At 38.0% G+C, this 23165-nt stretch overlaps 1 protein-coding gene across 6 annotated transcripts in view; it reads left to right on the top strand.

Moving 5' to 3' along the window:
• ETV1 (ETS variant transcription factor 1) overlaps positions 1-23165 on the top strand; it is a 69418-nt gene that overhangs the window by 20535 nt on the left and 25718 nt on the right. For all 6 annotated transcript variants that reach the window (XM_083825142.1, XM_083825143.1, XM_083825139.1 and 3 more), the window contains 3 exons: positions 15895-16024; positions 17547-17735; positions 21415-21662. In XM_083825142.1, coding sequence (XP_083681268.1) covers positions 15895-16024; positions 17547-17735; positions 21415-21662 — 567 coding nt within the window. The remainder of the gene's footprint in view (positions 1-15894; positions 16025-17546; positions 17736-21414; positions 21663-23165) is intronic.

A 23165-nucleotide genomic window follows, 5' to 3' on the forward strand; every position in this document is an offset into this window, starting at 1 on the left:
GGATGTTCCAAATGCAGTTTAAATGAGGAAAAGCTTTAATATTTATTTACATGTTTGCAGCATATAAGATCATGCACAGCTTTTTTGCACCATCAAGAGAAAAATGTTCTGTTTGTTTTATTTTCTTTCACTTTCTGTGACTTAAATTTCAAAAGTGAATTTTACAACCTGAAGAGCATTTCCTATTTGCCTCAGTATAACAAGAGCTGGTGTGAACAGTTGGCGGAGCTTAATTTTCACTTATTTTTACATATTTTGGAGGAGAAATATGCTATTAAAACGAAGTAGAAAATACCAGAATAATGTAAGTTCTGATGGGCCTACCAAAGTCAAAAGGAGATCTGTTTACTGAGTTTGTTTTTGTTTGTGCTGTAGAATGGTTTAATTTTGCAGCTTCTAGAAAAAAAAATAGTGGACTGAAAAAATGTCAGCATTTTTAACATGATGATTCAGTGCATAGGCAGCTGGTAGTCATATCTTGGTAGTGCACAATGTCCTAGAAATCGCAGTTGGTAGTGTTTTGGTTTTCTGTGTGGCAAGTTGCACACACCCAGTGTGCTTTTCGTTTTTTTTTTTTAATTTTCTTTCTTTCTTTTCTTTTTTTTTTTCATTTCTGCTGTTGGGGTATTTTTCTTTAGAGACTACGTGGCTGGAATCACCTTTTCTTTAAGTGTCTTTCTGCAAGCATGGCACTGCAGGAGACAGTCTGACAAATATCCTACAGGGTGGTGCTAGTTCTTGATACTCAGCTATTGCCTCGTAGGGCTTTCTGCTGCAGCTGTGCTTTGTTTCTTGCCACTCAACTTTAAAACTACTTCCTTTCATAGGTCAGACATTGTTAAATACAGATACATTTATTTATTTGTTTTAGAGTATGCCCAACTAACAGATTCTTCTTAAAGGGCTGTGAGAGTCAGGGCTCTGTTAAGTTTGCCCTTAGCTTTGCATGACCTTGGGCATGTTGCTTAACGTCTTTGTTTCTTAGTTTGAAGTAGGTGCAGAAATGCATGTATCACTCTGCTGTGAGGTATACAGCTTTCTTAATGATCACTTATCTAGAGATCTCAAAAGCATTTTACAAAGAGTCCAATGCAATTGCTGTTGTAAGAGCTGGAGAGGTCAGACTGAGGAGTCGATGCTGACCACCTATCTCCCTTCAAGGTTCCCTTAGAAAGCCTGGCTTCTTTCATTGTGTTCCTGAGCACTTGTTTCCTTTGTTTAAAGCAGGACTGAAACTGTTATCAGCCGTTAGCTAGCTTTCTCTTTCTTTCTTTTTCTCTTTCTTTTCTTTCCTTCCTTCCTTCCTTCCTTCCTTCCTTCCTTCCTTTCTTAATCAAAATAGATTTGGAATTGGTGTCTTTCAGAGAACTTTGTGGGCTCATTTTGTGGTTTGTTGCTGGGCATTGGTTTATGCTAATATAGATTATTTTTCCTACTCCTTCCTCTAGAGGATTTTTGGAAATATTTAATTCTGCTGGAGTTGTGACCTGTTCTATAATTGCAAGATTTAATTCTTGGAAAAGTTTTACCAAGAGGCAAGTGGTGGACTCTAAGGCCTTTAATTTGTGACCTTAATGGCAGAAAAAAAAATGTTGATTTCCCTTGATTTTAAAAATTAGTTTCTGTTTATATGATTTTCCACCTGTATTTTGGTGCTACATTTTCACCTTTGAAGGAACAAGGATTTAGGTTCTCCTGAATTGTAGCAGTGGCACTAGGTCACAAATTGTGCAAGTACCTGTGGTGGCAATAGCGCTGTGAAACAAATGACAGGACATCATTGAACATGTGGCTTTTCCTTTCTGAAACTTTTAAAGTTGAAGCCATTCCTTTCAGAGTGCTCCGCATGCCGTGATGGGAATTTTATTGCTAATTGTGAGGTACCCCTGGGCGTCCCAGTTGTGATAGTGCAACCATATTATGTAAATGTGGTTTAACAGCACAGGGCCAGGCTGTGAACCCCATGGTTTCCAGCGCTGATGTATGGAGGATCCTAAGCAACTGGATGGGGTTGTTGTTGTGGGACTTTTGTCACCCTGTCCTCCCCTGGCCTTCCACCCGCCTGTCCTTGTTAGACCAAGCTGACTTGGTGCTCTTTCCTCAGAGCCCCATCCTCATTTGCTGTTTTATTGCAGATTAAAGGCTTGGGTTGCATGTGGAGGTTATCAGCTAATGAATAAACTTCAGTCATCCTGTCCTGTGATAAATCTGTCTCGTAGATCAAAGATGAAGCATGTAGACCTTTTTTCTTTCAAATGGTAATTTCTTAAGGCTGTCAGATCACTTCCTGAGGTCTGTTTACATAAAAACAAAAAACATTAAACATATTTTATTCAAAATGTTGGATTTTTAGTTTTGAAAAAAACTTCCATTTCCTCTCTGAGGAAACCTTCCCTCCTCCCATCCCCATAAGGACTCTGTGAAGATCCCATCTGTGGAAATACAGGCAAGCCTCACGCTGTAACTTGTAGTCACGGCAGTATTTTCTTAACACGACAGTTATTTCTGTTTTAAAACAGATAGTTGTTTAGTTAATTTCATCAGGAGCATGTATATGTATTAGAGCATCTGTTCAGCTCCAGTTGTATTAAACAAAGTATGCAGATTTTTTTTTTCTACTGTATTTTCACAGAGAAATCAAAACCAAACAAGGCAGATTGAAGGGTCTCCGTGATTGTTTGATACAAAATCATTATTCTCTTTAAACTTCTTTCCACGCAGTGTTTTTGCAAAAGTATTTTGTATTCCAAGAGCAGCCTAAATAATGATTTGAAAATCTATGAGCTCTGGAATGGTGTAAAATAAAGAGGCAGTCTGCAAGCTGAGTCCGCTGCAGTTTATTTTCTGTGTTTCCGTAGGTAAAACATATTTACAGGCTGTATCGTTTTTGTCTTTTTTTTTCTACTGTTTGCTGTGTCAGCAACAGAAGACAGAAGTCAGGCTCTCCCACAGACTGCCGTGAAGTTTTCAAAGGGTGTAGAAGGAAAAAAAGGGAGGAGAGAATGACAGTCCTCAAAACATCCATTAAGCGTTGGACAGTTTGTGATACATTCATGGCATGCAATACCGATTTTGCTAGCCTCTGTGAGCATACAGGAAAATATGCCCCTTGCTTAAGGTTCTCTGTCCTTTTGTTGTGGTCCTATGCACTTCAGTGCTGGGAAGTAATTTGGGTGGAACCTTTTATAAGCTGTTAAATCTGCATAAATTATGATATTTGTTAGACTAGCTACTCAATGTACTAAGTAGGCAAGTTAAGCTTTTCAAGTTCTTAGAAACGGTCAGTGCTTTTTCCAGAAATAAACCCAAACTAGTCTAAACTTGTAAATGGAAAACGGATTCCTTTTTAAAGGCATCTGCTCCAGTCTTTTGCCTGAGAAGGTTTCTTTTCTTTTCCTTTTACTTATTCTTCTTGATCTCCGTGTCTTTGATGCATTACTCTTACCCATTTCTGGATTATAGTTTGACCTTGATTTGAGGTGAAAAGAGAAGTGAACTGTCTTGGTGATATCTTTTTTCTTATGTATCTATTTGTTCTGTAAGCTGAGGATTATGCATGTTAGAAAAGAGTGAATGATTAGCAACTTTATTTCTGGTTCCCTTTTTTTCCTGTGACTGTTTATGAACTTATTCAGCAAATGTGGTTGCCAGTAAGTTAATGTAGTGAAATATTTTTTAGCAGTGACATTTACTGCCAAGTCCTGCAGTCTCTGAATAGGAAGGTTACTGACTGGCCAGGTTGTTGTCTTTAAATTTATATGTTATGAGTCATCATCAAGGACATTCGAAAATTTACATGTGCAAAACCAATTCCCAGTCTTACTAATTTGATCCTCTTTGCTCAAATATTGTTTCTTTTCTGCTTCTAATGTATATTTGAAAAAGATAACCTTTTTTTTTCATACTGTAATGTCTTCTTGCTGAAACTGAGTGCAATATTTTTTTATTAACCCATCCGTAAAGCAAACTTCACGTAACCAAAGCACTAACATAAGTAGAAATATAAGGGACTTCAAAACAGTGCCAATGTTTAGAAAAGAACAAAAGTTTTAAGTATTTGAGAGTAGAATTTGTGAGCCAGATTTATACAAGTGTGCATTTTCAAAGTGTGTACTCTGTGTATCTATATGTTCAGTATATAAGAAATATACACACCATGTAGTTTTCAGTCTTACTGGTTGCATGCATGTGTAAAATAATCACACAACATCAGGAACGATGAGCTTCAGAAAATATGTGTAATGTATGTAATGGTTCTGTGTATTCCATTGTGAGTCCCCCCTACAGAAAGGATGCTTAAAGTGGCAGAAGCCTTAAATGTCTGTGCTGAAAATCAGAGCCTGGCTGCAGGTCGTCAAAATTCCACCAGCTTCAAAAAGAGCACTTTGCTAAGAGTCTTTAAATATCAGGCTACTTATTTGAGTCCTGACTTTTTGTTCCCAGACGTAACCACTTTTGACAATGGCTTCTTTGTTTCCCTGTTGAATCAGTGATAAAAACTTGTGAGCTGAGTATTATTGTTGACTCATTTCAGTGGCCTGCACCTTTTGCAGTGGAGATTGCAGGTTTTTGCAGTGTTTTTTATAGTTTGGTAATAGACTAAGGATTTAGATTTCAGCCTCACTTTTAACAGTTTTAGGTTAAGGTTGTTAGAGTTGCTTTACTGGTGAGTATTCTTGAAAATTTAGCATGGAAGTATGAAAAACACATACATTTGGAATGGTGACAGTCTCATTCTTCCAACAAAGTAAACAAAAATCCCATTAGCTAGCCTGCGTTAGTGTATACTTGTTTTATGAATGTATACATGTTCTTACTGTAAAAGTCAGAAAAAAATTAAAAATCATTTGCTGGAAATGCAATTTTGTTCCTTTTGATGCCTATCATTGAGACTTGCTAAAATAAAAACAAATTGTAAATAATATTTTAAATTACTTGTTTTATTTATGCTAGAGAGCTAACTGTGTAGTCCATTATTTATTGTCTCCTCTTGCTTTCACATACTCTTGAGTAGCTAACTGACAGACAGGCATGATTATCCTTAAGGATAATTTATTGTTATGATGTTCGTTTATTATGAGGATATTCCTATTTTACAGGGAAGCAAATTGACACACTGATTATGAGCCTCTGAAGGTAGGCTCAGAAGCCTGAGATACTTAAAACTAGAAGCAGCCTTCTAACACCAAAAAGATATTTAGGTTATGAACAAATAATGGCAGAACCAGATATTAAATCCAGCTTCTTTCACTTCTTGTTCAGCTGCAGGTACAAGATCAGCTGCCTTCTCACATGTAGGTGGTTATTAGCTCTTTGTATGAATATGTGTGAAAACATACAAACAAAAAACAAAGCAAAACAAAAACCAAAACCCAAACTAGAGTGATGTGACTTGAAACCGTTGTATAAGAGGGAAATGAATCAGAATCAGTTCCTGTTTGTTTTCTGCTGTCGACATGCTTTCCTAAATTTCTAGATTTCATGTCTTTGAAACAGAACACCGAAAAAAAAAACCTTTATTTTAAAGCCTAGTATTATATCTGCCAAAAATATTTGTTAGAATTTCCAAAGTTTTCTTCATCATATTTCTGTCTGTGCATCCTATTAAAATCCAGACCTGAAACCCCCACATTGCTAATTTACCTGAAGTCAAAATTGTGTGTGTATAAAATGCTGGGATATTATCTCACTTGGATATTTTAGTAATGGAAGTTATGTAGTACTTAGCCATTACCTCTTGCAATTTAAATTAAATTTTGGAAATTGCTGCAAATGGAACTCCTGTCCTCAGAAGAGCACACAGACCCTGATTTAGTGGCCAGCTTTCTTTTCTTCCCATTTAACTTTATTGATAATTCCCAGGTAGGAATACAATTTAAGTTTTCTCCCAGGCTTGATTTTACATTAAGACTTTCAAGGAGGTTTCGCCTCCCCTTACACCCTGCCTGGGAGCCTTTGGAGCCACATACATTATAAGTAACTGTAGGAACAAATGCTCCTGATCTCCTCCCAGGACTGTAACACCACAAGCTAATGCACATGAAGAACAACCCTTTCTCTCTGGGGTCCTGGATGCTGCCAGGTCCAGTATAGGGGGATTACAAATTCTTCAGATTTTTTTCCCTCGTAATCATGTTATGCTATCCATGGGTTTTAGATCCCAGTTGGTTTAATTTTTATGAGGTTACTGCTTCCTCCTTCAGAGAGCCCTAAGCCTCTGTTTGTTTTGGGGGCAGGGGAGCAGGGAGATCTCTTCCTCCTGCCTCACCTACTCTCCTCAAACACTAAAGCAAGCCAGTTTGCTCCTCCTAGCTTAATCCTCCCTTTCTCTCCTACCCATGTTCTGCAAATTTCCTTACCTTATTCTTAGAGTTACCCAGTGTCTGTGGTATTTATCAGCAAGTTAACTTTTGCCCTGGAGGTCCAGGTTCGGGGCAGTGTGGGCCTCTACCCTTCTGGCAGTGCTTTCCCCTGGGCTGCCTGCGTGGCAGGCTTCATGAAGTCAGACAGGTAAATGTCTGGAAGGAAAGGAGAACATTGCATGAAGGGGACGTAAATCAGTATTAAGCAGTGCCCCTGACAGCATTTCTGTGAGATTGCCGATTTCGGAGGCTAAGAAACTGTGTCAGTGACTGCAGTTCCCAATGAATAAAAATACCTTCTGGACAATTCTTAACTAGAAGCTGAAATCTTTTGGGGGTGGATGAGGAGAGGGGGTCAGCTAAGCAAAATTGTGTCAAATTAGTCGTTTGCTTGGAGGTAGAGGAGTACGGGCAGTTTTATAATCCCATGAGGCAGTCCAGCCAGCTAGCAGCTGCCTAAATAAAGTGTCAGTTTAGGCCAAAAGGCTTAACAAAGTGTTTACCAGCAGCCTGTTGAAAAGTTTGCCTTGTAATTGTTCTTTGGGTTTGGGGAGTAGGTTAACTTGTATTGATGTTTTCTGAAACCTTTCCCCCTCCCCTTTCTCTAGCCAGGTGGGAAGGGTTGGCTTTTTATTTTTTTGATACACAGAACATACTTGCAACTTTAGTTTTCAACGGGCACGGCCCTCTTAAATGAGAAGCCAAGTAGCTACAAATATCCAAATTATCTCAGTGGTGCCTTCAGCACTGCCAGCATCAGAAAGCTGCAGGGGTACCCTTGGTAACTCTAATGAATATTTCAGAAATTTCAACTGTGCTGACAAGCAAACAAGGGATATCTTTTTATTAAAAATGGGGACTAAACCAGTTACTAATTATATGGGTACAACCACTAATATTGTATCCCCAACTCCACACACAGGTGGAGTCACCTTCCACCTCTCAAGAAGGCTTCATCCACTGCGGCAGTGTGTGTGGGTGTGTGTGTGTGGGGGGGGGAGGGGGTCCTAGGTTCGTTGCCCAGAAATAGCTGAATTGGCACCAATTTTTAGAGTCCTAGCAGACGAGCTTTAGAAAAGCATGTTTCAGTTAAAGAATGACATTTATTTCCAGTTCTGAAGAAGTGTCTAGAAGAATTTCTTTGCTGAAAAGAGGCAGGAACATCATTTTTAGGAGTCAAGCAAACTGTGCTGTAGGGAAGTGGCATTCATCTGCTCTATAATTGTAATTTTGCTGGTCATTTTTTCCCATCTACAAATGCCCTACTGTAAACCTGCAGTATGGATACTGATGCAAACTTGCCACAATTTCGACATGCTGTAGATACAATGAACCCCTCTCTGTTCTCTAAATGCCTTCTTTTTGGTTTTAATGTTATTCTCAAATGCTTTATAGTCATGCCAGATTATGGTAAAGATAGGAATAATTATGGTTGATATATAGAATTAACATAGTCTAGAGATGAACAGGTAATTCAATTAATTTAAAATTGATTTTCATCAATACTTGTTTTTTTGTCTTTTAGTCCTTAATATGTAATGCTTTGTGGTTTGCATTAAAAAAAAAAAAAAACACAACAAAACTAAATAAAACCCTTCCCCCTACTCCTAAGCAAGAGAAAATTATTATAGCAAACAATCCTTGTTAATGCAGGGGCATTACTGCCGACTTTAAGGTCCAGAATTATCCAGTATCAGTTGTAGGAAAATATGCAGTTATTTTCCGTCTTGAAACTCTGCAGTACTACTCTACTGCTTTCAGTGCAGTTCATCTTCACCTGCTTACTGCTTTTTTCTATTTCAAATTCAGAATCAGTATTTTTTTATTCTCATACCATGTTATCTGAGAACAGTCCATGGGGATTTTGAGAGCAAAATCCCCCAATTTTGGACTGTCTCTTATTCTTCAACCCCCCATCCTTCCCCACCCCCCGATGATTTTAAAGACTATACTATTATGCAGCATTCTGGCAATGCAGTATTCAAGTAGACTGTTAATTGACATGCACAGTATTGTATGCTTTAGGCTGGAAGAGAAAATAAGCAATTTGCTTCATTTTGCAGAGTGAGTTCTAACTGTTATTAAAGTGCATTTGTAGTTGCATATTTTCCAGTAAAGGTGACAGATTACTTCAAAGCTGGTATTTTCTTTTTGTTAAACAAGGTTCTCAAATAGATCCATCTTGCCCACGTATTCTATTCTTGCCAGTTGGCTTTGAAAGCTGGTGCTTGGGCTCATCGTTAAGAACTAGCTTCCAAAAAAATGAGATCCCATGCTGTTTCTATCTATTGAGCTGGTAGGGGCTGGAAGGATCTGATCTGAAGCCAAGGCAAAGACTGAATTGATGGAATCATATCTAATAGGTTTGCCAAGTACTGCCCAGTCATGAAGTTCCACTTTATGGGAAAGAGCACCAAGGTGAGGGATGGCAGAACATTCACAGTGAGACCGGCTATCCACAGATTTCCTTAGAAATTTGACTTAGAGCCAGGCCCTTACATACAAAAGGACTAGTTTGAGTGAATTATTACACCTTTAATTCTTGTTCTGCATGCCTCTTCCCCATATTCTTCATAGTTGCATATATGTATGTAAAGAATAAAAACCTTACTGCCTTTTATTACAGTATTATATGTATTTTGACTGTACATATTGTATTGTTGCAGAGGCATTCATACACATTCACTATGTTTACTTCCAATTGACTCTCTTTGCACACACACAAATGCCCAAACACTGATGCATGCTCTGATCCAGGTGGATGGACACCACCCATGCAGTGGGGCTAGATGGAGGCCAGTTGTCTTTAGGGACAAATTCTCTGTCTTCAGTAAATTCTGATTTTGTATATGCAACTATAAGATGGGCAGTAGCATCATATCAAAATCATATATTTCTTCTTAAAAAAAAAAAAATCTGACAGGTTTGCTTAGGGATTTCTCTTTTCTAGCAGCTTGTGTTCATGAGATCCTGACAATTCAGGTTTTTTTGTGTATGTTCAGTTTTTATATAAACTTCCAGAAGAGTCTCGGAAACCACAGTGATGATACACATCTGTGTGTCAGATATCCAATTTGTCACCAGCTTCTTCCAATATCTGGCAGAGAGCAGGACCTAAATGAAATCCAGTTGACTGGAGCTCAGCTAAGATCTGATAACAATGACTTTGATAGATCAAATGGATGGAGAACTTGGTGGACTGCGTAGATGTAATCTGCTCAGTCACTTTTGAAACAGTCCACAGTCTTCAAGTCTTGCTCATCTTTGTAGCTGTTTCAGTGGTCAGAAGCAAAAGATTTTTTTTTTTTTTGCCATTGTCTAGCCAAGAGGTTGCATAGGGTGAAAACAATTGCAGATCTTGCCTTGATCTGTGTTTGCAGTCACTTCTGTCTTCAGCTATTGCAGTGATCTATATGTGTAGGCTATCATTCAAAATCACTGGGAACAGGTTGACTGGAATGATGCAGTTACCACCCTTTACTGTCCTTCTGTCCTCCAAACTCTCCTCACCTGGCATCTGCCCAGTGTGGTGTTTTTATTTCATTTATTTTAGTACGCTAGGCTCTATGCCACATTCAGCTGTAGCAGCAGTAACCTCCAGAGTACGAAGGAGTGGTCAGCTGGGTCCAGCACCTGCTTTAGCCAATTCCTCCTCTGCATCCCACCGATTACCAGCAACATGTAATGTATATTGGAATTGTATATTAATGTATATTGGAATGAAATGGAAGAGCACCCTGTTTAGGCATCCTTTTGTCTATAGTCAGATACGTATTCAACGTTTCTTGAAATTCAGAATGCAGCTGTCTTCAGAGGTGTGTAGTTCAAATCAAAATGATGTAGAAATAAATATTCAGTAAATAATCTCCAGAATGCAGAAGGCAATTATTCCATAAGTTAAATAAATATTTTTAAAACGTCTTCAGAAAATATGTATAAATTCTGGCATTCCCACATGGAAGGTCTTATAGGAAGTATTTAGTTTCATAGTTCATTGCATCAAATTCTTAAACACCTATACTGAATGTACAGTTTAAGTGGTAAGTTACTGTTGCAGAATTAGATTGTTGCACACCTCAGATGAAGCTACGTCATGTTTGGCTTTATTTATTTATTTATTTAAATGTCTGCTAATAAGAGCACCTATGGTCATTGCTATCAAATAAGTAACCATCACTTTATCCTCCTGAATGAACCATTCAATAAATGCTGGTTTATAGAAAACAGATTTTCTTTTTTTCTTTTTTTCTTTTTTAATTAAAATGTCTACCTGTTGTGCTTATAGCATAAATAATTTCTTTGAATCATCAGGTGAGTGCTGTTCAGTTATACCGAGTGAGGAAAATTGCAAAAACACGTATTAGGGTCCCTGTCCTTAAGTGTATTTCAGTTTGCATTTTGATAGCAGTTTAGAAATGTTATCGCCTGTTTTGTCACAGACATAATTCACATCTTTCTTCAGGCACTGTAAACAAGAGAAATGGTTTAATGGCTCCATAAAAGGCACTCTGTGCTGATAGCTGAGATTAGACCCTTTAGTAATGGATTTTTGTGTGGTGGGGGAAGGGGAGGGCTTGGCAGAGGTAAATGTACTGGAAAAGAATCTTTGAGAGACTCTGATGTATCTGGAGTGCCTGCTGCATTTCTGCGTGCATCGGGAGATGGATTCAAAGTGTGACAGTATTGGCTTTTTCAGTACAGGGACCTGCTCTTCTTGCTTTTGAAATTTTACCGAGTACTAACTTGGGTCACTTCAGTTAGTCCAGCACCTGGAGCTGTAGAGGTATTCACACAGAAATTTGTCTGGTTTTGTCTTGCTTTTGTGAAAATCAAATCCTGTCTATTCAAATGTGTTCAGGAAAGCTCTGTAAACTTACATTGCCTATTAACAGTTTTGTCTTAATCAATCAAAAAAAATGAATCAGTTTATTTGCAAAGTTGGGTTTAGACTGTGGTGTGAGGGCATAAAAGTGAAAAACAATTCAGAAACACACAGCAGAAATGTCCAGGGCATGACTTAGAGTGAATTCCATGTTGCATCCTTTTCTCTGCAGGCACACAAAGCCCTCAAACTTATTGCAGATGAAAGTAGTATTACTTAAGAGTCATTGGAGTTCACTAACAAGCGAGTTTGCTGGTCTTAGTTGATTTAATACCATGTAGTAAATGCTACAAGTGTTGATAATAAGACATTTTTGTCCTTTTTGGTCTGTGGAGTCAAGATTGTCTGCTGTTCACCAACATCATTGAATTACCAGAAATATTTAATGCCCTTTAAAAATATGTTTAAATCTGTTCTTCAGAAAATAAAATCAAATTTTATATTGTGCTGTGGGTAGGAATCTGAAATTTGGAAATTATAAAATAGCTTTTTGCTCAAAGGAGAAATGACTCTCAATTTCATTTAAAATATTTTTGATTTCTTCGTCTTGAATAATCATCTCTTGAATAGAAAAATATGTGAAAACTTTACATATATATTTGATGCAGTACATTTCTGGGGCTTTCTCAAAAGAAGAGATTCAGTTCTGTCCGTACAGAGATGGTACATTTCCTGTTTGTCAGCCTAGGGAGTATACAAATCAGTCTTCTCTAAGACAAAAGGATTTCTTCTTTAATTTCAGAGTTCTTAATAATACTCTTCTTGATTTGGGTCTTAAACTGGGTTTTGTTATGAGCAAAGTGATTGTTACCTGTTGGCAGACTAATCCCCACTCAAAGGAGAGGAACACTTCAAAATGAGGGGTAGCAGCCCATATTTCTGCATGTTCTGTGTGAGTTTATTACATGGTGACATAGTCATTGATTACTATAAAAACACTTAAAAACACAGAATACTAATGTAAGACTATGCAACACCATATTAGATATAAAATACAAGCCCTCTTATTCTGCAAAGCTACATAGATGTATCTATACACAGAGAATATGCATACAGTAATGCATTATAGCGTAATCAATTTGCTACAGATGGTAGCAGTCCTTCTGCTTGCCTTATGTCTGCGTGTTGGCTTCAGAGGATCTCCAGGCAGGGTCTGCGCATTGAGCCCGTTCTGATGCTGATAATCCTGACTTTCCCCAGTACTTGAGATGAGGTTTTGAAGCCGGCCATCTAAATACAGGTTCTAAGATTGTTTGCCTTTCAAGTTGGGAAGTAGTTATCTGTACGTAATCACTTGGGATGAAATCTTCGCCCTTGGTCACTTCTTAATAAGGTCATTATTAAGGCAGAGTGCCTGTTGCCATAATAGGGTTGAGACTCATTTCTGGGGTTAAGTAAAATGAATTTGCCATCAGGAAGAATGAAGTAGTGAGGAGCTGGTTGCTTGAAATGTCATATTTTTAATTTGGATGTGTTGGTAGTTGGGTATGCTGCACTAAAATTAGATTATATAAATAAGTAACCTTGCTCTCATCAAATGAAAAGTGAATGAAAAAATAATATAAAATCCAGCTTTGCAAAACTATGTGTGTTTAAAAACTCTTTTAATAGGTACACTATGAAATAAGTGCCATACTAAAATGAAGAGCAATGGGTGGAGGTGGCAGTGATGATGTGAGGAACTGTTCTAAATATTTGAAATTTTTTAGTTGGAATAAGTCTGTCATCTTCAGCCACACTAAGATGTGGTTTCAAAGGTCAAGTAGCCTTCATGAAAGCCCCCCCCAAGCATAGAAAGTATTTATCTTTTTTCCTTTCTTCCTGTAGAACATACACTTAAAAGTTACAGATAAAGCTTAGCATGGTGACTGTGTCAGGGGACTGCCGGAGGAAGGCTTTAAATTTTACAGCTACATTATCTTTCTGGACGTAGTTAAGATAAAGATCTAATATAAAATCACTTTGGACTATAATGCTTTCCCTAAATGAAATGAAGGCGTTAACCTACTTGATTTGATACACTTTACCCTAGCTTATAAAGCTGGGAGGAAGGTGAGGTAAACTTTAATTAAAACTACAGCACAGATGCCTCCTAGCACTGTGCCCTGTACCTTGCTAGGACTGTACAGTAAGCAAAATAAAATGTACCTCACAGCCGAGGCAGCAGGCTGGAGCCGTGTTCAGTGAAAGTAATTTAATTAGTGTTGATCATGACTCCAGATGATGGTGATTTGATAAGGAATAATTTAGTACTTAACAGCCTTTTACATGCACCAACTCCATGTGGGAAGGTAAAGCAAATTGCACAAAATGAATGTGCTGCTTTCACTTGTGCCTGTGCCAGTGAGCTGGAAAACTGCCTGTTAGCAGACGTTCAGGCTCTCAGCGCTGTGATGAAATACCCAGCCAGTTCTCCGCACAGGGCTGTGGTGTGGGAGTCTCTGTACTCCCGTTATTTAAAAATAAATAAGGGAAGTAATTTTTCATAACAGATTAACTCTGAGGAAGTAGCAAAGTTAAAATAAAATAATAATAATAATAAAAAAAAATTAGAGCAGCGTGTGGCCTTTGTGCAAATATGTGATACTGGCTTTAGAAAAGAGTCTTGTTACAGTTGTGGTTTTAATTCTCTGGTCCAAGTCGAAGAGCTTGCCTACCTTTGTGCCGGAGCCACGGTTCTGGAGATGTGGGTTCCATCATATGCATTAAACGCACAGTGTGCATTATTATCTGACCAAGACACGTGAAGATAGTCAGCAGTAAAAGTTCACTAGTGTAAACCCAAACCAAGCTACTGGATGTCAGCTTCTTTTGCAATTACAGTAGAAAGCTGACCATGGGCTGCAGTTTGCTTTATTACTACAGTTAAAAACCTTGATTCAAGAAGTCCAAATGGTCTTTATTGTAAATTCATACAATTTTATTCAGAAAGACTTCTTCCCTTGTTGTGTTGTTCACCACTTTTCATCTCGTGTTTCTTAAGTTACTGTGCTGTGTTGCTGTGTTTCCGTGCCTGTGTTGCTCCCTGCTTTTCCTATGTAATCTTTCCAGATAGATTACTACTGTCCACCAAATACAGTAGCTGAATAACAGTCTAAGAGACAATTTTTATGTGTTTTGTGAAAATACATGGGAAAATAATCCAGCGATATCTTGCAGATGTCTCAGCTGAGAGATAATAATATGAGCTGTCATGTAAGAGGGTAGGAGAGGATCAGTTTGTGAAAAAGTTCTCTGAACATTGCCCAGCTGTGGGAGAACCAGTGGTGAGAATCAGGCATCAAGATCTAGCATAATAAACTGGGGTTTATTCGTTCTAATGCTCACTTCTTAATGTTTCAGAAAGGTAAATTCCCTCACAACAACCCTGTCCATGTGCATGCAGGTGCCTTAGTAGAAAGTATATAGCATGTAACAACTTGTTTTTCAGGTCAGGTGCAAGGGAAAGGACAAGATTCTTCTTAACAGTAGTAATAATGACCTAATTTTGCACTGAGCTTCTCTAACAGAGACTTCTGCATATATGTGGATTTCCGCAGAGGCGAACCTGTTCGTGTCAGGCTGGAGCACGATGTCCGAACTGTGGTGTTTTGGTGACAACAGCAAAACCAGTCATGAGAGTTGATCCCCAAACTCTAGGCTGCTCAGAGTTCAAAAATGGATTTGAAATCTCTTTTTTTTTTTTCATTTTTAAATTTGAAGGGCATGTTTTCAAGCTGTTAAACACCTGTCTTTAGTCTTTTGTCCTCCTAGCCACTAAATTTAGATTTGCCTACATTAGGTGAACTTTGAATTTTCTTGTTTTAATTTTGGTTAAGGTTACCTATGAAATAAAGGAAAGTTGGCTGGCTTAAACTAATATGCTAGTTAACCTTATCTTTACCTTTGGCCTTTACCTTAATCCAGACCAATTTGTGTTTCTCATTAACGATGCATTTCTGTCATACTCCCTATGTTCTTTTGGCTATTTAAAAAAGCATGGCTATTTTTTTTTCTCCATTTGTGTCTATATCACATTTAGTGTTGACTTCGGTGAGGCCAGAATTTTACATTGTGCATTTTTGAGAAAGTGTACTGAAGGCATTTCTCATGTATTTTTTCCAGATATTATTTGTATAACTAAAGAAACATGTAATCACCCAATTTCATAAGTTTCACTGCAAATTTTCATGTATTCGGTGGGAGAAAAAGGTGACCGATCATATACCTGAGGCTGGTATATGAGAAATTTATTTTGGAGTAGTTTGTGTGGCATTCTTTGAAGTGATCTGCTATTGCATTTATAGCTAAAAGCTACCTCACTAATATTACTTAGAAACATTTGGTGCCTGGGAAGTATTTTGCCTCTGACAACATTTACAGTAGTTAAGCCAAATATAAGAAGGCTGTTATTTTCCTGCTAATGAGATGGGATCCTGGCCATCATTCTATTAAACAATAAAAGTGCTAATAGCCAATGCAAAGGATCTCTGGTGTCTATTTTTCAGTTGACACACGAAAAAATCCTTGAAATGTTTATTTCCGATATTGTTTTTAGTATTACAATGGTTTAATTAATCATGTGCTTAATTAGCAGTGTCTAGTTTACTTGAGAAAGCTCATTGTTAATATCGTACTTGGTTTTCAATTATATTTTCTTTCTCTTTCCAGTGGCTTTTCATGGTCTCCCTGTGAAAATCAAGAAGGAACCCCATAGCCCATGTTCGGAACTTGGCTCTGCTTGCAGTCAAGAACAACCATTCAAGTTCAGTTATGGGGAAAAGTGCCTGTACAATGTCAGGTAAAGCAATCAGGAATATGTTTGCAGTGAGAACTGCTGATTTAAATGAGGACTGACTAAAGAGTTATAAAGCCATAATAGAGATCTTATAAAAGTTACCTCTCCAGCAGATAGCAGACTGATGAGATAATGCATTTAGCTGATGAACACTGATGGCGTTGTTTACAGTTATATCAAACACATAACTATTTCAAAGCAGTGTTCTTCATCAAAATGCATATTCTTTATTCCTCCTTCATGGGAGATAGCCAGAATTTAGAAACTCGGGGTGCAAGCGTGAAATGGAAGGAGTGTCTGGTTTTCTATGAGTTGTGTTGAAAATACTTGCAAAATGCATTACACACGTTAGGAAAGAGAGCAAGATCTGTGTGACAAGCAAGAGATTGGCATGTCTGAGGTATTTGACATGTTTTGCAATGATATATGTGTGCATTCAAAGATGATTACAATTTGAAATAGTATTTCATTAGGATCTGCATCTTTGTTATCTTTTCAAAAGCAAATTGTCATCTTTTATAAAGGTAAATAGTAAAAACTTTAATTATTCTGGGGGCTTGATATGACTGCATTCTTTATTGACGTTCTTTTGGTTTGCACTTACATGTCACTCCTTCCTTTAGCAGTGAAGGATTTCTTACTGACATTTCAGTCTATTTTAGAACCTTTCATCTAGTTAGTGAGTTTTTGTTCTCATTAACGTACTACCAAAGCTGATAGCACTTAAATAATTCGCATTTAGCTTTTTTGCATGTGAAAGAAAACTAAATACAGACTGGCACCTTCAACGGTCATAGAGGAATGGTTTTGATTTAAAAAATCAAATGTGTACATTAATGGATTTGATGGGTGCTGGGGGACCTGACATAGGAAAGTATGCAAGTTCATGCTTACTATCTGCCTTATGTCTGTGTTTTTCCTGTTTAGAAACAAGAATAATCAAAGTGTACTAAGGTCCTTTCCTGATCTGAAACACCTTTATATTTGCAGGACTTAAACTTTATTTTTGAGACAGAGACAGAAAATGTATCAGGAGAGCCTGCTGACATCTTAGTGTGGGTAGCTAAGCCAGCATAGCATTGTTTTTCTGGGTCAGATCCCTTCCCTCTAGTTGCATTCATTGTTTTACGGTTTCACTTTGTGGTTTTGTGCAAGCTCTAAAAAAGAGTCTTGACAGGTACTGCCAGCTCTTCGCACTCTAGTCCAGGTGCATATAATACAATACTACGTTTGTGTATTTTGTGTATCTCTTGTTAGAATGTCACTGTAAGACTGAATCCTTTAAAAATACATTTCTAGGCCTCAGAGAAGAAAATGCTGTTTTGAACCACTTGCCTTTAAAATTATTTTTTTCTGTGCTCCTCTTCGTGTAGAGAATTTCTCTGCCCCAAACTGCTTAATAAAGTATGTGTAATAAAAAGCTTATATGTGATACTTGCATTTTTATTTTTTTTCCTGAACATACGTGCTACATGTTTTTGCAGAGAAAATAACCTAACCTTCTTTGTCCTTGCTTTTCTAATAGTGCCTATGATCAGAAGCCACAAGTGGGAATGAGGCCCTCCAACCCACCAACGCCATCCAGCACTCCTGTGTCACCGCTGCACCATGCCTCCCCAAACTCAGCTCAGACTCCTAAACCTGACCGGGTTTTCCCTGGCCATCTCCCTCCATCCCAGTCCATTCAAGACAACAGCTTCCCTATGGATCACAGGTAAAACACAGAATGTGTGCAGGACCTATGCAGAAGTTATTTCAGTGGTGGCCGCATGTCTCTCATATAGGGTAGTACTGGCTTTAAGCCAGATAAGGTCAGAATGTCAGAAATGTATGTTTTGTGAAAGGCTGGCACACTGCTTGATGGACTTCAGTAGGAGCTAATATTGGCAATGATACGGTTTTAGTGACCTGCTTCTGCTGCCTTGTGAGGGCAATTCACTTGAGGCTAGTAAGCGTCACGAGGTGATGAAGTCACTAGCAGGCATGATCCTGGCTGATACGTATCCTGGCTCCTTGCTAAGAAATTTACCTGTCCAAGAGATAAGTAGCCATATGCGTTACTGCTTCAGAATATTCAATGGAAGGGTGACTCATTTTTCCAATCCCTTTAGAAATATAATATTTCAAACAAACTAACATGCCAACATAAACTGTGTTCAAATAACATTAGTCTGAGTAAAAGCCACAAGAGCTGGAGACTAGAATTAAAACTTAAACTGTCCTTAAGTCACCCTGTTTTGTTTCGGTATGTTAGAAGTCCACAGACAACTGACTGTCTTTTTTAGCTCAGTTTTGCAACAAATATGCTCAGTGAATTTCCCTTATTTTTGAGACCAAACACTTGTTTGTGGAATTCTATTAATCCTAACCTTTATTACATGAACCTGTTTTTTTTTTTCTGTGTTGTGTGATTGCTCTGAGCATTTTGAATTTCAGCTATATATAGAGATATATATGTTTAGAGACTTGTCTTAGCACTTACACATTAACAAATTAAGAAGCACCTGAAAAGAAAATCACAGTTGTCGGGAGTGTGATTTGCATGCTTCTGCTCTAATAAGGGCTATTATCTCCAGGGATTTGTGCAGATCACTTCTGGAGGAGGTTGCTACAGTTTATATTGCCATTTTATGCTCTGCTGAGATACTATTAAATATTACCCAAGGTCTGTGTGCCTTTCTGGTGGTAAAGAAACACTGAATCAGACCTGTAAACTGCCATAGTGCTGTTTCCCCCATCCTTGGACTGTGGTCTAACCACACCAGCCCCCAATGAAGCCAGGACGCGGTTTTGATTGCAGGAGGGTGGATAACTGTGTTTTTATATATACACCCAAGTTGTCAGGAGACTGAAATCTCCAAAAGCTAAATGGCTTCTGTGAAGAGAGCAGTAGTATTTTTCAGATGAAAAAATGTTTTGATTTAGAGCAACTTGTAAAGACAATACTGTAGCTGTATGTCAGCCTTAATTTGAATATTTATAGAGATTTGCATACACCCTAGTTTATTTTCCTATGACCGTAACACTTGCTCTGCACGAGCTTTATGGGTTCTTTACATGATTTTTTCCCCCCATGCCTTTGAAATTCATGTTCTTTAGGGCATTTTGCACTGATGCTTTCTTTGAGTGATAGAACAGAACGTGTTTTAGTGAAGTCCAAATTAACTGACTCAGGGCAAAAATCTCATTTTTCTACTTTTTTGAAGAAGGTATGATTGTAGTGGAAGGTATTTTTTTTTTTCACCATTTTCTTCTTTACTTTGAATCTTCTTCTCCATTTTTTGAAATAAATGTGTACTTCATATTTTTGTGCAATTCAAATCTTCCTGATTTACAAGATGATAGCTACAACAATGAATGTATTCAGAAAATGTCATTTAAACAAATAACCTACCTGTGTAAGTTTGTATATAAATCTATAACTCCAAGCATTTTTCTTTGGAACATGCGTTAGTGGTATAAGATAGGATCAGTATCTAGAACATACAGCCCATACATCTTCATACAGGGCATGAATATAAGTGGTCCTAACAAGTACCAACAGGAATCAAATCCACTTGTATAAACAAATGGCTTGATTCCATACAAAGCTTCCAGTACAACAAGTATTATTAACTTCCTTTGAGGCTTTGTGAGTGAGCCTGTTTCTTATTTTAACTTCAAGTTGCAATTTTCTGATTCACTCCTTGACAGTTCTTAATGATAATTTCTGCTTCTTTTTTTGGCTAATGAAAAAAGGAAAAGAGGGAAATGAATGCAGTGCCAGTCAGCCTAACTGTTTCATAATACATTTGAGTTTCTAAGTTTATTTTCTGCAGGTGTAGGTGGAATTGCAAAAACCAGCATTACAGTGCACTACTCTTTCTATTGCAAAACAGAATATTTACAGCAGCATTAAAAATAATAATTTTGTCTCCAGTGCTACATTGTAATAGTTTCTATCCCTGTAGCTCCCACAGTATTTGTAATTAAACTATGACAGTAAATATTTGTCAGACCAAGTTCACAGCAGTATTTTGACAGATGTTAGTAGGGTTTAAATTGTTTCAGAAACACATACTACATATAAGATGATATTCAAGGACTGTGTTGCTTATGCAATCAAACCCTGCTTTCTTCACTCACCCCATTTTCTCCAAGAGAATGTCTGCTTTTGCTGTCATGAGGGAAAGTCAGTTCAGCTGCAAAGTACAGGAAGCTGAAGAATGATTAATTCTTGATTTTTAGTGTGACAGTGTGAAACTGGCAGAGAAAGACACAGGTTTCTCTCCTTTTTTTTTTTTTTAAAAAAAAAAGTATGCTTTCATGATGAGTGATAACACGGCTAGCAAGCAGTTTGTTGCAAGAACATTGCATTTGCTGTGGATTAGTGCAGACAATTCTGGTGGTGATGGTTACTGCCACTGGGGTAATCTATAGGAGATGACAGGAACACTTTGTGCAGTTCATCAGAGCACGGTGGGAAAATAGCATCCTTGTATTCTCTAGGCTTCTGAACCCACAGATGTCCTAATAATTACCTTCAAAACTTTTCATTCCTGTTTTATGGAAGGAACAACAAATGTAGGTTCTTGAGTACTGCTGCATGGAAGTGAAGTTGATTTAAAACTGAATTCTCACATGTTATGCTTATTGAAGAGTATTTTGGAGTAGTGAGTGGCAGCTTGGTTTGTGTGGACTTCTTTTATGTGGAAATGACTATGGGAATAAGTTAAGACAGGAGGAAAATTCTTAGGCTTTGCTTCTATTAACAAAAATCTGTATGCTGTCCTTTTTCTGGAGTGCTTAAATTCCCTTCTGGAATACAATACCAGCTTTGCAGGTAGGCCTCCCACAGTGCTATCCTCGAGAGGACAAAACTGTGGACTTATACCCTGGCATGATTCCAGGTGTTTCAACAGACAATACTCTTTGTTCAAAATAGTCGTGTTTGTTGTCATGGTCAGAATGGTTTCCATGTAACAGTAAGAACTGCAAGAGTAAATTAGAGTACAAGCAATACGTCATTCATTCTCATGAAACAACAGAGAACTCCACATAAGCCTCTTTCATGTTACTGTGGTAGGAAAACGTCAGTCTTTCTGCTGGCTTGAAGCTGGTACATTTTTGGTTGGCCTCTTTTGATGAGAGAAGATACTGAAGGAAAAGAAGATGGTGGGGGGGGCAGGTACTAGAGCTGGTATTAATAGGTGGGGGGTATGTTACTTTGCTTCTTGCTGTTCTGCAACACAGCCATAATCATAATCCTGATGGCAGCATTTGGCATTATCATAAACAAAATGTTTACTATTGAGGAAGTGATAAAGCCTCTTGCTAATCATGATCTGTGAAGATCTTTGTGAAATGGAATGTAGTTTAAGTCCTTTACATGACCTCTCTAACTTGTGTCCTAGATTTCGCCGCCAGCTCTCTGAACCTTGCAATTCTTTTCCACCTTTGCCTGCAATGCCAAGGGAAGGACGTCCAATATATCAGCGGCAGATGTCTGAGCCAAACATCCCTTTCCCACCTCAAGGTTTTAAGCAGGAGTATCACGATCCAGTTTATGAACACAACGCTATGGTTGGCAGTGCAGCCAGTCAAAACTTCCCCCCTCCTCTGATGATTAAACAGGAACCTAGAGATTTTGCATATGATTCAGGTAGGTGAGACTCTCCTTATTTCTGCGTAGTAAAGCAATAAATGAGTCCAAGCTAGTGCTCTTGATGTTTTGATACTACGAATTGGAACTTGCTATTCTGGCTTCTAAATCTCCCAAAGTAATCTATGTCCAATATAGCTTACAAAGTAGTAAGATTGCCACATAGTACAAGGTGTCTCGTGCCACTGTTGCCTTGTCTTGCTCTGTGGAGGTTTTCATTTCCCAGAACTCTCTGTCCAGACAATACAAAGGTTAAAGAAGCTGGAGAAGAAATGATCATGGGTGCAAAATTGAGCTTTGCTTAAGAGGGGGCTTGCTCTGTATTATCCCATCTCTGACCTCTAAATTTGTATGCTCCATTTTATGAGCTCTTTCATTTGTCTGCCAGAAGTAGAGGACTCTCTCCTCTTGCCTGCACTGCTTTAAATCAGGAGTAACTCCACTGAAGTGGGGTTTATACAGCTATAAAACCAATGAGGGAGAAGAATCAGCCAAATCGGTGTCAGCTTCTCAATTTGTGCATACTGCTGTGTTTTGTGGAGGTACATAATCTGTGATGCCAGATTGCTGATGTAGAGAATAAGTTGTTGCTATTAATAATGTTTATTATTATTATTGTGCTTATAGGGCAACCAAAATGGAGTGTTATTGCTCTACAGACGGTACAAAATAGAGGAGGTGGTGGCAGAGCCCACTCTGAATAGCTTCTGGTCAAAAAGGATAAAAACATGAATCAAAGGAATAACATTTGAAATTTTAGGTTACTTTGCCACAATTAAAAATAATATTTATATTATATTTGGGGAAAGAGAGAGAGAATTGGGGAAGCAAAAAACAGAGTTTAGTGATGAGTACTGAGTAAAGAGGAGAGGGAAGCTGAGGTTAAAATTGCATGGAGCAGGCTGGATGGGGTAAATGGGTTAAACAGTTGATAAGTATGGTGTTGACAAAATTCAGTCAAAACACGTCTTTCAATTCCTATGTAAGCGATTTCTGCAGCTCCTCATCAGTCCATGCCTCTGCCCTGCTTTGTGTATGCCACACTGTTAAAGACAAGGGATTTCAGTGAGTTCTTACGGTGCTCCCAGGGGAGCGTGCATCGCTTTCACACACACATACCCTAATTCGGGGCAGGGAGAAGGTGAGCCTTGCCTGACTTCTGGGCACTGCAGTGCCTCCAGTGCTTACCTTCTGGTTCAGTTCCTGGCTAGATGCTTTCGCAGTTTCTTTTGCAAACACTGCGTGGCTATTGAATTGAAGTCTCCTTTGAAAGTTTAGCCTATGACAAATTATTTTGCAATTTGATACAGCGAAAAATTTGTTTTTATCATCTTTTCTATAGCTAACTTAACATTGTCTATTTAGTGGAGTATTCTTTGGTATCTTTATTATAAAGTGATTGTTTTAGAACTGATCTCTATCTTAGAACAGGGGAATTTGGAAAGTAGAGTTTCTCCTTTCTTACTCTTCGCAAGCAAATAACCAATCCTTTGATGAATTTGA

Source organism: Anser anser, assembly GCF_964211835.1.
Source record: "Anser anser genome assembly, chromosome: 2".
Lineage (NCBI taxonomy): Eukaryota > Metazoa > Chordata > Aves > Anseriformes > Anatidae > Anser > Anser anser.